Raw genomic sequence first — 15,328 nt, forward strand, 5'->3', positions numbered from 1 at the left:
CTGACCACATTTGGAATACAGCATGTACAAGCTCTGGTTATCTCATGTCAAAAAGGATATTATAGAGCTGAAACCGAACAGGAAAGCAAAGCCAATGTGACTCAGGGGTCTTCCCTACAAGACTTAGGAGCTGGAAAACCTTTTGAGCCCATCAGTCGCATTCCCTTCCGGGCAACCTATGGAGTTTCCTCTGTAGAGTAAACTGGTTTCTACAAAGCCATGCAATCCCGCCTGCTCTCCATTCCAGGCAAGCAAGGGTCATTATCGGAGTTTGAAGGCATAAATTCCAGCCAGGAACAGGCACTCAAGGAAGGTGGGAAGGCTGGGAAGGGTGTGGCATAGACTTAGCTCCAGAAAGGCCTGGAGGGCCACACACCCCTGCCATGTGGCTTTTTCTTTTAGGAAGAAAAAACAACTTAGAGTAGGGAAGGGACTTGATAGAGGCTTCTAAAACTCTGCATGGCACAGACACACATAAGTGAAGTTTGGGGAAATATTGGGGTTCTATTGGCTGCCTAAGGGACGCAGGTGGCGCTGTGGGTTAAAGCCTCAGCACCTAGGGCTTGCCGATCGAAAGGTCGGCGGTTCGAATCCCTGCGGCGGGGTGCGCTCCCGCTGCTCGGTCCCAGCGCCTGCCAACCTAGCAGTTCGAAAGCACCTCCGGGTGCAAGTAGATAAATAGGGACCGCTTACCAGCGGGAAGGTAAACGGCGTTTCCGTGTGCGGCTCTGGCTCGCCAGAGCAGCGATGTCACGCTGGCCACATGACCCGGAAGTGTCTCCGGACAGCGCTGGCCCCTGGCCTCTTAAGTGAGATGGGCGCACAACCCCAGAGTCTGTCAAGACTGGCCCGTACAGGCAGGGGTACCTTTACCTTTTTTACCTTTATTGGCTGCCTGAAACAGCCAACAGACTCCAGACACAAATTGTCACTCAAACAGGATGCTTATTCAGGTGTGGCAAGGCCGATGCGAAACAAGCTCATCCAGCAGGTAGCTGGAAGGTGGCACACCAAATACGAAAACTGCACAAGCATTTACACACATACAAGCAAAGGGAAGCAAAGGGGTAGTAATGTCCATATACGGAAATACTTCCTTCTACCAGTTTCTACCGGTTTAATCACGAGGCATAGCAACTCTCTTATCTGTTCCTCCTTCCTTTGCCCTAAACAGTTATGGCAATAGCTCTTGCATACGTGTCATTCCGTCTTTCTGCCATGGTTGTCTTGCAAACACAACCTTCACATTCCAGCTTCCACCTGCTCAGCCCTTCTCACACACATTTCAATTTTCATTCTGTAATTTCAATAATTTCTCTGAAGGAAGAACTTTTTTTTTTTGTCTTCCACAACATTAAGAGCTCAGAATCAGCCAAAGAACCTGATTTGCCATGCTTTCAGCGTAGACAAAAGAAGCTGCTGGTTCACCCTGTGCTCCATTAACTTAGAAAGGGCATTTTTACCTCTTTGTGTTTTTATCAGAAAAAGCAGGGGAAATTAAGATATCACTGGGACAATCCTTGAGGGAAGTTAACAGGCTGAGCTGCAGCCACCTGGAGCAAGCAGCACTGTGATATATGCAAATCCAGCCTGAAGAGGGCTTGGCTTGCAACAGGCACAATTCCAGTTGAAAATAAAGCCACAATTCATCACACTAGAACACAATTCAGGCCCATAAAACTGTGGAGCAGATTATAAATAGAAAAGAAAGAGGAAGCCAGCAACCAGCCCACATCAAGGAGCATGCAGGAGGAATGCTCAGCACTCCCCATCCCCACCCGCCAATCTGACAATGGCCCATGGAGAACTGCCATTCCAATGGCACCTTCAGCCAAACTACACAGCTTACGGGCACACTTGGAATGAGAATGATAACACCAAAGGTGGAAGAAGAAAAATATTTCCAGTGTTCAAATGAGGCCCGAATTATTAACCTCCTGTTGCAGAGGCCAGGCTGTGGCTGAGAGAGAGCGGATTACTCAATGAGTGCGTGTCGGCTTAAATTTGAACCTGTGACTTTTTGGCTCCCATTCTTAGCCACTGTGCTACACGAGATATTCCTGCTCTCTGTGAACCTTCAGAGCAGGGGTTGTCAACCTGGTCCTTACCACCCACTAGTGGAGGTTTCAGGATTCTAGGTGGGCGGTAGGGGGTTCTACGGCACAGGCTGAATCCTCCTTCCATCGAGCACTGGTGGGCGTTAAAGTAATTTTACCACCAAGAAAGATGCATTAGTGGGCGGTAGGTATAAAAAGGCTGACTACCCCTGCTTTAGAGGCACGCCTTATTTGTGCACAATATGCCTAAATCAAAAAATTGCTTCAAGCACTCACTGATGTCAACAAGTGCTTTACTACAATATTAAATCTCCACTCATTTCAGAATTGGTTCTATTTTCAAGCTTAATAGATAATTAAATGCTCTTGGGCATACAATTGTTGCATTAATACATAATACATACAAATGTATATAAATGCTCCATAGCATTATGCAAAAGTATATCACACAGAAGTACAGCTCCGGCTTCTTCTTCACATCTTTTATGTTTATATTGTAATTGGACCAAGCTGACATTTTTGTGCACCGCTATAGAGCTATTCATGTGGTTCTCTTTTGTGACGGCAGTTTTTAGCCAAAGCTCATCCATTCCATTCACAGTAGCATCTTCACTTTTACATAATACCTGACATATTTCATTCTTGTTTATATCCCATTGTGTTGAATGTTTTAATAATGCAATGCCTTTGAGCACTGCATTAAGTGCTGCATTACATTTCCATTAAATGTTGAACTATACAAAACAGTATATTTGAATTTATTTATCAGCTGTTCAGTGGTACCTCGCATTAAGAACTTAATTCGTTCTGGAGGTCCGTTCTTAACCTGAAACTGTTCTTAACCTGAGATACTACTTTAGCTAATGGGGCCTCCCGCTGACGCCGCGCCATTTCTGTTCTCATCCTGAAGCAAAGTTCTTAACCCAAGGTACTATATTTCTGGGTTAGCAGAGTCTGTAACCTGAAGCATCTGTAACCCAAAGTGTCTGTAACCCGAGGTACCACTGTATTAAAAATAGTCAATGAAATGTCAGCCGTACAACTGGCCTTTGCTTTTGGCTGCTGTTTTCACGTTAAATAATTAACAGGGCACCTGACCATAAAACACTAAACTTCATTGCCATGCCAAATAACTTGAGAGTGTTCCTTTACAAAGAAAGAGTAAACACTGTATAATTAACCCAGGAAGTGCCTACCCTCCAGTTAAGAACTTGGTTACAGTTCATGCTCACAGGGATTTGAATCCCACAGCTGATTTCCCATCCGTGGCCTCATTGTTTATCTGGATTCACTCAATGAGTGAGTGCCAAAACAAAGCAAGTTTCTATGCTCCTATCTGCTACTGGCATGGATCCAGGCAGCACAACCTCTCTGATGGCCCCAACTTTCCTCAGTGGGACTTCAGACATCATCTCTTAACTTAATAAATTAAGAGATGGGTAAGTTTCTTGGCCATGTGCACAGACAGCCCTTTAAGCTCTTCCTTTTGGCAGGTGAGTGACCACAAAGTCTTCAATGAACTACAGCATTGTTGAGGAACCTTGTTCAGCTGGAGGCCACATTCCCTTAGCAGGCAGGGCCAGAGAGAAAAGTGAGCATAGCAGCACCTGTACATGTTACCTTTGTACAGTGAGCTAGTTTCTACACACCCCTTTTCTATGCAATGTCCCAGCTGACGGACACATTCCAAACAGGCAAGAGGGGGTGGGGCTCTGGGCTGAGTCTTGAGTGCCAAACAGAGAGGCTTGGAGAGCAGCATACAGACCCAAGTCTAAGGTTTTGAAACCTTGAACTATAGCTTGCCATTTCGCCCATACTAGGAAACCATGCTTTGAAGTTGTGGTTCAATGCCCTGGCTTGCTCCAAAGTTGTTAACCAGTTCAGACGCCACACTCAATTGAAGGTTTCCTGGTTTATTTGCTTGCTGAAAGTGGAGCGACGTGGCTGTCTGTGAAGCCAAGAAGGCTCATTCATATCTCATCTTATTAATCTGATATATGATCAAGCACAGGAAGTTCTAAAAGCTGTAAGACTCTGCGGTGAGCCAGAAGTGGCAAATGGGTGCGTATAAAAATCAATGGGATATGATTATAGATACCCAAAACTGGCCCAATAAAGGCAAGCCTGTTGTACAAGCTACGCTTTATTAAAAACAGAATGGATTTGTGGGGAGTGGAAGAAGCAACCTCTTGGATTACAGCAGGCTATTTGTTTACAGTACCTGCTTTTTATTTCTATGCACAATACAACTAAGCCTGCCTAGGAGGTTATTTTCCAAGGCACTGAACTGACATGTGCCTTGCAATGTTCTCCTAATTTATGAACAAGAAACTGGCCAGCAACTTGGTAAAACTTGCTGAAAATGTACTGCATTTTTCCGTGTATAACACGCTCCCATGTATAACATGGCCCCTATTTGGGGGGACTCCAAATTAAGAAAATGGGGGGAGATTGCCCAGAGTTGTTAAGCTTTGGGGGGGGGGGATTGCAAAGGGTTGTTGAGCTTTTTTGGGGCGGGGGGGAATATTGCCCAGATTTGGTGAGCTCATCCGCCTGACCGCAGATGCCAATCGCACACCTCACAGAAGACAACAATCATCTGCCCAATCACCGCCAGCAGCCACAAATCACCCGCCCAACTGCCGCAACAACAGCCAATCCCAAACAGCCCTTGGCGCATACATCAATCACCGCTGTATATCTCCTACTCGTGGCTGTGAACAATCGCCCGGCCCCCCTATGCACTTCCTGTGTATATATATAAAAAAAGGTAAAGGTAAAGGACCCCTAACAGTTAAGTCCAGTTGCAGACGACTCTGGGGTTGTGGCGCTCATCTCCCTTTACAGGCCGAGGGAGCTGGCGTTTGTCCACAGACAGCTTCCGGGTCATGTGGCCAGCATGACTAAGCCACTTCTGGCGCATCAGAACACCGAAACCAGAGCAGTGCATGGAAACGCCGTTAACTTTCCCACCGGAGCAGTACTTGTTTATCTACTTGCACTTTTTGGTGTGCTTTTTGGCAGGAGCTGGGACTGAGCAACAGGAGCTCACCCCCATTGCGGGGATTCGAATCACCGACCTTCTGATCAGCAAACCCAAGAGGCTCACTGGTTTAGACCACAGCGCCACCCGTGTCCCCTACCCGTGTATAAGGCAACCCCAAATTTTTAACAATATTTTTAAATTTAAAAAAACCCTCGTCCTATACACAGAAAAATACAGTACTCAGCAATTAGAGCTGATAAATTCTAGCTAGACCTGTACACAAGCAATATGGCACCAAGAGGGAAGCTGAAATCCAATGTAAAACCAACAAAAATAGTTCAGACTTGGAGCCCTCAATCTCAGATACGTGGTTTCATTTCTGTATTTGTTCTTCACACAAATGGAAGTTTTACGCACAGTGTGAAGATACAGCCATAGATGCAGGAACATTTTGAGCAATGCCTGCATTTAAAACAGATCAGCATTACTAAGATTCTGCAGCAGATTTTACCTTGTTGGACTGCTGGAACAAACAACAGAACTTTTAAAGGATGACATCATTCACATATGCAAGCTCTCCTCATTTACCTGACATCATTGCCTCCATGAGCAAACGATCCAAAGCAAGCTGTGAGGATCTGGAGAAAGTGAAAAAGCAGGTGGACCTGTGAGGAGTCTCTCTCATCTCTCTCATCCTCCGCGGGGTCTTCAGGGGGGTGGCTAGGATCTACTAATTCAGATGCCAGCTTCATCTCCACGCCACCTTCGTCCGCTTCAATTTCTGCTTCTGCCACGGCGTTGCAGTAGCTGGAGTAGCTGTCGTAACGAACCCTCTTTTTGGAATAGGAAACCGTGTCTGTAACTAGCTTTTCGCTATCTTCTGGGGTTGACGTATCAGCTGCCTTGAAGGACGAATGCACTGGCATCCCACAGATGGCAGCTGTGTAGCAAGTGTAACTATTGTTGCGCCGCAGCAGTTTGTAGTTGTTTTCTTGCGTGGGCCGGTTGTCGCTGCCTCTGTCCAGGTGTATTTTGTGCAGTAAGTCTTTGTACAATCCCGAGTCTTTGTGCACAGTGTGATACACATGAATATCGCTCTTCATGTGCCCGTCAAAATTAAAGGTGCCGTTGGAAATTGGAGATTTCACCATACTCTGTGTCATTGAAAATGCTCTTCCTAAAACAGCAAAGAAAAGTATTTTTTTTCCAGAGGAAGCTAAAGACCTAAAGGCAACAAAACAGTGAAACGCCAAAGAAATATCACTCTTTTTTTTTAATCATTTGTATGAGCATTTATGCTCCATCAGAGCATATTTGCTGCTCCAAGGCCATTTTCTGGTGACCAATTGGTCAGAGATACATAGGGAGAGAACACCAGAATATTCAATGGAATCCACACTAATCAAAGAGTTGGAAAATGGCGTTCAGGCATGATCAAGCCAAGTACTTTGTTGCTTGGGAGACAGACTGAGACTCTTTCCTCGCCAATTGCCAAGCCCTTCTCTTCTTGGACTGAAGCATCAGCCGGCCACTCTAGGTTAAATGTCAGACGAAAGAAAGCCTGTTGAAGGGGAGGGGGGTAGCCACCCACCTTTCCCCAATTGATTTATCCTCCCCAATTTCTCTTGTCTTTACCTTCAGATTATAAGTCTGCAGGCAGGAACCATGTTATTTCAAATTATCAATTTAGGTGTAATAATAACATAAATAACTGAATATGGAGAGCCATTGCAGTGTAGCGGTTAGAGTGCTGGAGCTTGGGAGACCAAGGTTCAAATCACCAGTCAGCTATGAAGCTCACTAGGTGACCTTGGGCCAACCACTACCTCTCAGCCTAACCTACCTCACAAGGCTGTTGTGATGATTAAATGAGGGGGACACACCATATATACCACCTTGAGTTCATTAAAGGAAAGGGTAGGGAATAAATGCAATATTTATTTATTTATTTATTTATTCATTCATTCATTCATTCATTCATTCATTCATTCCTTCCTGTTCAGCTACTAGAGTAAAATACCGTATTTTTTGCTCCATAAGACTCACTTTTTCCCTCCTAAAAAGGGGAAATGTGTGGGCGTTTTATGGAGCAAATGCAAGCTGTGCAGCTATCCCAGAAGCCAGAACAGCAAGAGGGATTGCTGCTTTCACTGCACAGCGATCCCTCTTGCTGTTCTGGCTTCTGAGATTCAGAATATTTTTTTCTTGTTTTCCTCCTCCAAAAACTAAGTGCATCTTGTGGTCTGGTGCGTCTTATAGAGCGAAAAATACGGTGCTCTCTATCTTTGAAAACAAAGACATAGACATAGACTTGTCTATTGGTGAAACATAGTTCAAATATCTCAAATATTAAAGCACCATTTAAAAATTCAGCCAAAATATTATGTCATTTCTATTGTTCATTACCAGTATATCAGAAATTGATTTGACAGCAGCCTTAAATGCATCATCCACTAAAAGAAACTGTGGTAAATGAACAAGGAGCTATTTGAGAAGACAATACTCAATTACACAGTGTAGCATACAACTGTGTGTTGTTCTTTAAAAAACTGTTATGCACAAGCACCCAGAAAAAGAGCATGAGCAATTATCCAAAAAAGCAAAACAAAACCATATACTCTCTCTTTTTATTCACCCTGTATATCAAAAAAGTTGGGGTGGGAAGGGGTTTTGCACAGATATCAGCAGGCAGCAACACAAAAACAGAGAAAATAATTTATGTGCTCTTGGTTTCTCACCATATGGCACACGTGGATGGCTTCCATTTGCGATATTATCTGATACACCAGCCTCTTCTGTTCCAGAGGCAGTAAGAGGAATAGTACTTTCATCGTTTGCTTTGGCACCAGGAAGTTCTTTAAAGACAGGTGTATCCTCATCTTGTATTTTGTCAAGGCTTTCGTCAGATATCTTTGATAATGCCCCTTCTTTCTTTAACCGACCTAAGGAAAACACAGAGCTTTTATAAGGATGGGTTAATTATCCACTCAACAGAAATAAGTAGTATCACTTAAATACTTTGCTCTTTTGTCAAGAAACCCAGAAAGTTGCCCACATCTGTAAGATTAAACTCCCTCCAAAGACCAAGGAAACAGAACATTTGCTTCCACCTACACATCAATCTAATTTAGATCACTAAATCTTAAATTTCTGTTCTATGCTTCCTTGAGCTCAAAGCAGCCTAGCTGTTAGATAAATAAAATACTTTGGCTGGGACGCAAAGTACTACATGAAACGTCTAAAGCTACCTTGGCTGAATGGGATTTCTGTTTCTCAAGTATCATTTCCCCCATTTGTCACAGTAAGTAATTTTTGGAAACAAGTTAAGTTTCAACAGTATTTAAGATACGAAATAGGAATCTCCTGGGGTTGGTTGGTTGGTTGGTTGGTTGGTTGGTTGGTTTGTTTTAAAAGTATGAAGCCACAGTGATCTTTCATTCTTTGGATCATGGCCTGCATTTTTAAAACACAACTAAAAACCAAAATGTCAAGCTATGCAAGGCATAAAAAGGTCACCTGTCACAGTTATATTTAAAGCATCACTACTCTAGAAAACACACTGGAAAGGTATTTCCTCAGACATGGGATTTAAAATTACACACATTTTGACCTCCCCCACCCCCCAAGACATACTTGCTATTTTTCTTTTCATCCACGGACACACAAATATCCAGACTAAGATAGCGAATATTACTGATACTCCAATTGATATTAGTGCTATTGCCCACATAGGAAGAACGATTCCTAGGACTGAAAAAAAGAAAGAAAATTACATCCTTCCACATTGCTTTTCTAACATTTACCGTAACATTTTTTTCAGCCCAGTGATGTGACTTCACACCAGCGCACCAGGCCCAGCAACGTGCTTTAGTACTGCCTCTTTCAAACCTATTTGTTTGGGTTGTGTGTCAGCCTTTGTGGAACAGACTCAAGTGCATCCATCAAAAATGACTGGAGTACTGTCCCCAAAGTGTCAGACCACAGAGCAGAAGAATTTGTCAGCACGCTCACAAAATGTCAGGAACTCCTGAGGCTTCCCTGCTGCTCGAATTAGTGCATTACCATCAATGCACACAAGTTCTGAACCTCATGTAGGGTTATCTTCACCAATAGCCTGCTTTTGGCGTGGTGCTCATCTGTTCTCCAACCTTCACAAGCAACAGTGAAACAGAGAATCCGTATTTCATCTAGACATCCTAACATCTGGATCATTTGGTAAGCACCTTTAAACAAGTCTCTGCGTACATGTATGCAGTCTCTGAAAACATCAGCCTTGTCTGTTATGATTAAGTGGGCACAGGACGTTGGACATAACATTATGTTTGCTGACTGGGAACAGTTATGGACCACCGGTTTGAAATTTACAGTATGTAATGCCTTGAGAGAGAATATTATGAAAATGATTTACAGGTGGTACATGACCCCAGTCAAGCTTGCAAAAATTTATCATTTGCCCGATAATAAATGTTGGAAATGTAAAGAGACTGAAGGTACATTCTTTCACCTTTGGTGGACGTGCCCAAGGATTAAGGCTTTCTGGGAAATGATTTATAATGAACTGAAAAAGGTATTTAAATATACCTTCCCTAAGAAACCAGAGGCCTTTCTTCTGGGCATGGTTGGCCAATTGGTGTCAAAGAAGGATAGAATTTTTTTTATGTATGCGACAACAGCAGCAAGAATACTCATCGCAAAATACTGGAAGACACAAGATCTACCCACTCTGGAAGAATGGCAGATGAAGATGATCGACTATATGGGACTGGCAGAAATGACCGGCAGAATCTGAGACCAGGGAAAAGAGGCGGCGGAAGAAGACTGGAAGAAGTTTAAAGACTATTTGCAGAAATATTGTAAAATTAAGGAATGTTAGAATGATGTTGGATAGAAATAAAGTGGTTTTCAGCTGTAATGTTTAAGAGGGAAAATAAGGTTCTGAAATAATTAAAAGAATTAGTGGTGAGGATTTGCTGAACAAACAAATTGAATTGGAATATAAGAAAGGGAGGTATGAGGAGGTCTGGAAAATAAGTTAAAAGAAAATAAGTAAGTGGAAATTCTATGTGTTTTTAAATTGCTTTTATTTTTGTATTTCTGTACTTTTGTATTTTTGTTTTTTCTTTTCTTTTTGTTTCACAATGTATTATTTTTGAAAACTTTAATAAATATCTTATGAAAAAAAATGAAAACATCAGCCTTGATCATTTTCTGTATGTTCTGCTGTGTCAGAACCTTTGACAATATACAACGAAGCAAAAGTTTTATCAAGTTATTTTTTCCCCCAGTGGATCATGAGATAGGAGTTGCCCTGATGAATCAAACCTTCATACTAATCTCTGATAAATTGTATGTTGAATAGTATAGAAATTCCTACAGAAAAAGAAATGAAATGATGTCTTGCAATTTCTATCCACTGGTCATTAGCTCTCAGCAAATTAATGGGAACATCATCTGTTGCTACAATTGTTGTCAGGGAGACCTGTTGCTATTGTCAGGTTCTGTGACTTCTGTAGGTACTATTCTGAATGCACTGAACCTCTTCAACTGTTCTATGGCTTTTAAAAACATCATCTGAATCATGCATCAGTCATGCAGAGAGATTAACAGACTATGAATACGACTTTGTCGCCATCATCTTCTAGGCTGAAGAGATGTTTCTTAACCCTGTGAGATGCATGATCACTCTGAGCATGTCATAGGAAACTGAATTCCTTGCTTCTCCACTTTGTGCAATGACAATGATTCTGTTATGAGTGTTGCAGTTTTTATTTATCCATTCTGTTACACGTTCTGCATAAATTTCATTTTTAAAAATTGTTTCACCCCAAAATTTCAAGCAGTGACCTCCTGGCTCTATACGCTCAAGTCCTTTCAGGTCAGCTAGGTGAACAAGGCCTTACTGAGCATAGTTCGCATTTTTGAGGATTGTAAGCCATGGAGTGATGTATGGAAGTAAGAGCTGGACCATAAAGAAGGCTGATCACCGAAGAATTGATGCTTTTGAATTATGGTGCTGGAGGAGACTCTTGAGAGTCCCGTGGACTGCAAGAAGATCAAACCTATCCATTCTGAAGGAAATCAGCCCTGAGTGCTCACGGGAAGGACAGATCCTGAAGTTCAGGCTCCAATATTTTGGCCACCTCATGAGAAAAGAAGACTCCCTGGAAAAGACCCTGATGCTGGGAAAGATTGAGGGCACAAGGAGAAGGGGACGACAGAGGACGAGATGGCTGGACAGTGTTCTCAAAGCTACCAGCATGAGTCTGACCAAACTGCGGGAGGCAGTGGAAGACAGGAGTGCCTGACGTGCTGTGGTCCATGGGGTCACGAAGTAAATGACTAAACAACAACAAGCCATGGAAGCAAGGTGGCAAATGTATTCAAATGCAGTACCAAATTACCACCACCCCTTTCCATTCTTATTAAGTCCATCAAGATCTTTATCACTCTCATGCAAGCTGCCCAGATCACAAGGGTTTGAGTTGCCACTGTGTTCAGCACTGAAGTTCACTATGGCATCTCTACATTTCTGTTCATTTGAAAAATGGGTATGAGGCTTTCCACCCCACTGTAAAGGTCATCTCCTTTGGCTTGACTTCTACACCAAGGAAACATCTATTACACTCTGTGGCAGCTTTTTAAAAGAATTTGCACATAGAGCTCATGATGATTGCTCACCAGCTATGACTCCAACATGGGCCATTGAATCTGCCATACTGAAGCACATATAATTATCTGCCTTCCATCACAGCATGCATACTCTTAAGTACCTACAGGCCCAATTCTGTACACAGGTCATGCAAGCCAGCACTGTCAATTGACGGGAGATGTAATGTGGTTTTAATTGGTAAAAACAGCATGGGAGCCCAAAGCCACGGGCATAATTTCTGGTGCTTTTGTCATTGAAACCCTCACAGTACTTCACCCATGATATACAAACCAGCAATTGTTAAGCACAGCTCCTTTCCTTGAATCTGATACATAATATGTTGAAATTGGGTCAGTACTTTCATTTCACTGGGAATGGCAGCTGCCCATATCTTTTGTCACTCTACATACAACTGATCTGGTACAGCTGCCTATTTTTAACACACCAAAAAAATTAAAAAAAAATAAATGGCATGGTGGTACTTGTGATACAAGTAAAAGCACAAGATTTTAAATCCAAGTCATTTCCTCTGTAACTCAGGACACATGCATGCTCCTTGCTCAAAAGACTGGTAATATTATAAACACATGGGCAGAGCACTGTGCATCAGATTGGACAATCTGCTATTGCTACTGAACTGCATCTGGTGTTAACCATAAAACTAAAGCAATAACAGCTTGTGCCAAGTTCAACATAATACAGGACAGTGGTGTGTTGCCTGGTTCTACTGATCACAAAAAATAAAAAGTAAGGAGGATGCATTTTATTCAGCTACTCTTTATTAGCAAATGTGCCTATTTAGAACATGAAGCTCCAGCTTTCGACAGAAACAAAATCAGGGCAACTTTGGCCGTTTAACTTTGGTATGCGCCTAGGGTTTTTTAAGTGAGCATATCAAGTGCAACAAATATGTGTCTTGAAACATGCACATCATGCAAGTGCACATGTCAAGAGACTGTGGCTGGCTGTGAATCCATGTGGGTTGTACTCTTGGTGGTAAATCCTATGTAGCATACACATGATGTGCAAAGTGGCCCTCACAGATCTACAGTGGCTTAGGTGAAAACACACTGGTTTGTCTTGCTTTTCCAGGAACTGCTGTCTGAATGTGTTCCTTCTTTTACGGAAAGCAAAACCAGCCTTGCCAGTTGTAACATTTATCATCTCTTTTGGTCCTTTACCAGTCATCCAGCATCCAGAATGATATTCAGAAGTCCCAAAATTTCCCTATGAATTATTACATTTGGTAATTTTTGAATCCTTTGTCCTTCATAGAGTGTTTTACTACAGCCGGCATGTAACATAGTGGACATCATAAGTCAGATAATACTCACCAGGGGCACCTGTATACATTATAGAGAATACATTAATTGTTATTGTAGCAGCGTAGAAGACTGGAAGGGCTCGAAGACCATTGGGCACAGGGTCTTCCTGTATAAAGAATAAAAGAAGATAAAATATCACAGCTTTGGAGATACTGCATCAGATACAGTCAGTCAAAAAATTCAACTCACTCCAAATGAGGAGGCCCTGAATATTTGCTAGCAAAAATCCAGCCTTTATTACCCAAATATGGCACAAAGCAAAGAAGAAAAATGTGGCTTCTGAATTCTGAAATCAGCCCCAGATTAAAAAATGCGGACAGACAACAGCAAATGGCTGGATGAGTTAAAACTGTAAGAGGCACCTTCAGCTGGTTCTGTTGTCCCCAGTGTAAGAGGCAACAACGCCCAAACAAATATTGTCACAGACACCACAGACACACAGAAACACAACTGTCACCCTGTTGCTGGACAGGGCCCCTATTTCCATGAATAATAAACAATTGTGAAAATGGTTGCACTAGATCCTGGGGACGGAGTACAGACAGATTTCTAGGCAGACAGGATCTGACAGTCTGAGTTATATCCCTTATGAGTCCGTTCTGTTCCCTAGTCTGTCATTCCCTCTCACTGGTTTGCCCATTTAGAGACGCACACAGTTTTAGAGTGCAGAAAATTATCTTGTTAGGAGATAGAAAGATTAAAGCACTTTACCTCCCTAGGGAGAATTGGCAGGAAAGGGAAATTATCAGGAGGTCTATGAGCTTTACCCTTCCTTGCCTCATAACCAAGGGAGTGTTTTGATTAGAGCAGGAGGCAGGCTGCCAAACTACATATCAGTATCACGGCAAAACAGAAATCTATGTTCACTGTCCTTATGCAGTAATTGCTGGGAGGAGTGGAACCACAAAGAAGAAATGCTTCTTTGGGGCTGGTCTGCAAGAACTTTCAGTATCCCTGCATGCACCATGCTATCTCTTGCTTTCCTCCAGGTTGATGGTAAGAACACAGGATGCCAGGAAATCCACCTCTCTTTTTAATGAATTTGTTTAACTGGAAGTTCAAGCAAGCAAGCAAGCAAAATAGCCCTAAGGGAAGGACCATAAGCTCATTGGCAGAGTATCTGTTTGCATGAAGAACGTTTCAGGTTCAATACCTGGCATTTGCTGAGCTAGACAGACCCAATGGTCTGACTCAGTATGGTAGTTCCCTGTGTTCCTAAAAGAGACATATTTTTTATTCCAATTGAAGTTGGCTTGTTTCAATCCAGCCGCAGTTAAGATTAACCACAGGTTCCAATGAAATGAACCATGGGAGTAAAGGTTGTTTAGCTCCTCATGGGTAAGTACAGTCACTGGATACTGGATCTGTCCACCATATTAACTCTTCATTTAAAAATTAATTGTGCTAAAATTTTAAACATCGAGGCACTTTGAAATAAACATTTAATGTTGCCTCCCTATAGACATGAAAATGCAAGGCTATCAACAATCAGCCCTCACTGGAGGGTTTGTAGTGTACAGGCGTCCCCTGCCCCACTTATTGGGGGTTACGTTCCAGGGCCCCGGGCGCGTAAGTAAAAATTGCGTAAGTGGGAAGCGCCCTCTTAAAAGCCTCTTCCTACTCTTCAGCTCTCTCTCTCTCTACACAACTCTCACTTCAACTAGAACTGAAGCTCTAGAGCCACTTGGAGTCTGGAGAATGTGCAGAACAGCGCCACTGCTGCTGCACTACCGCAAGTGTCAGCTGCTAGGCGGGGAGGCTGAGCAGTGGAAACAAAACCCTGCTGCGCCTCCAGTCTCTTTGGTACTTCCTGCGCCCTCACTGAAATCCTCTTTGGGCTCTGGAGAGGGTCTCCTTGCGAGCCACGAGGCCTCTCCCATCGTTTCTTGGTTTGAATTTATTTCTTTGTTTGGCTGGTTGTTTCCCAGCACCGTGGACATACATGATCGTGCATAAGTGGGGTGATGCCTGTTATCATCACAACCCTCAATTTTGAATGAAGTCATGGTGGCAGAAAGCAAAAGAAGGGACAGGTTTTTAAACAACTGCAGAAGTTTGACCAAAGGAAACTGGGGGTAGTGATTTTAAACAATGGCAGAGGTTTGAGCAGAGCCAGAAAAAGTGACAGGGGAGCTGGCAAATGCAGAGAGTGGGGGACAGTTTCTAGTAATATAGTAAGATTTTCACCGGCATTTCTAAAGGTTGGAAGCAACTTTTTGAAATAGGGACTTTGTGTGGGTATAAGTAGCTACTGACAAAAAATGTTACAGGACATCAAAGTTGTGGATATCACAGGCAATCAGATCAAGGT

The 15,328-nt window shown here is 42.8% G+C and overlaps 1 protein-coding gene across 7 annotated transcripts in view; it reads right to left on the reverse strand.

Annotated features, from left to right (window-relative positions):
* SLC20A2 (solute carrier family 20 member 2) overlaps nucleotides 1-15,328 on the reverse strand; it is a 97,458-nt gene that overhangs the window by 17,894 nt on the left and 64,236 nt on the right. For all 7 annotated transcript variants that reach the window (XR_013832419.1, XM_079949578.1, XM_079949576.1 and 4 more), the window contains exons 5-8: nucleotides 13,027-13,123; nucleotides 8,677-8,793; nucleotides 7,782-7,985; nucleotides 5,632-6,220 (exon numbers count right to left, since the gene is read on the reverse strand). Coding sequence is in view for 6 of the 7 variants with exons in the window: in XM_079949578.1 (XP_079805704.1) it covers nucleotides 5,632-6,220; nucleotides 7,782-7,985; nucleotides 8,677-8,793; nucleotides 13,027-13,123 (1,007 nt within the window). In the remaining variant the exon portion in view is untranslated. The remainder of the gene's footprint in view (nucleotides 1-5,631; nucleotides 6,221-7,781; nucleotides 7,986-8,676; nucleotides 8,794-13,026; nucleotides 13,124-15,328) is intronic.

This window comes from Podarcis cretensis (assembly GCF_951804945.1).
Source record: "Podarcis cretensis genome assembly, chromosome: 13".
Classification (NCBI taxonomy): Eukaryota; Metazoa; Chordata; class Lepidosauria; order Squamata; family Lacertidae; genus Podarcis; species Podarcis cretensis.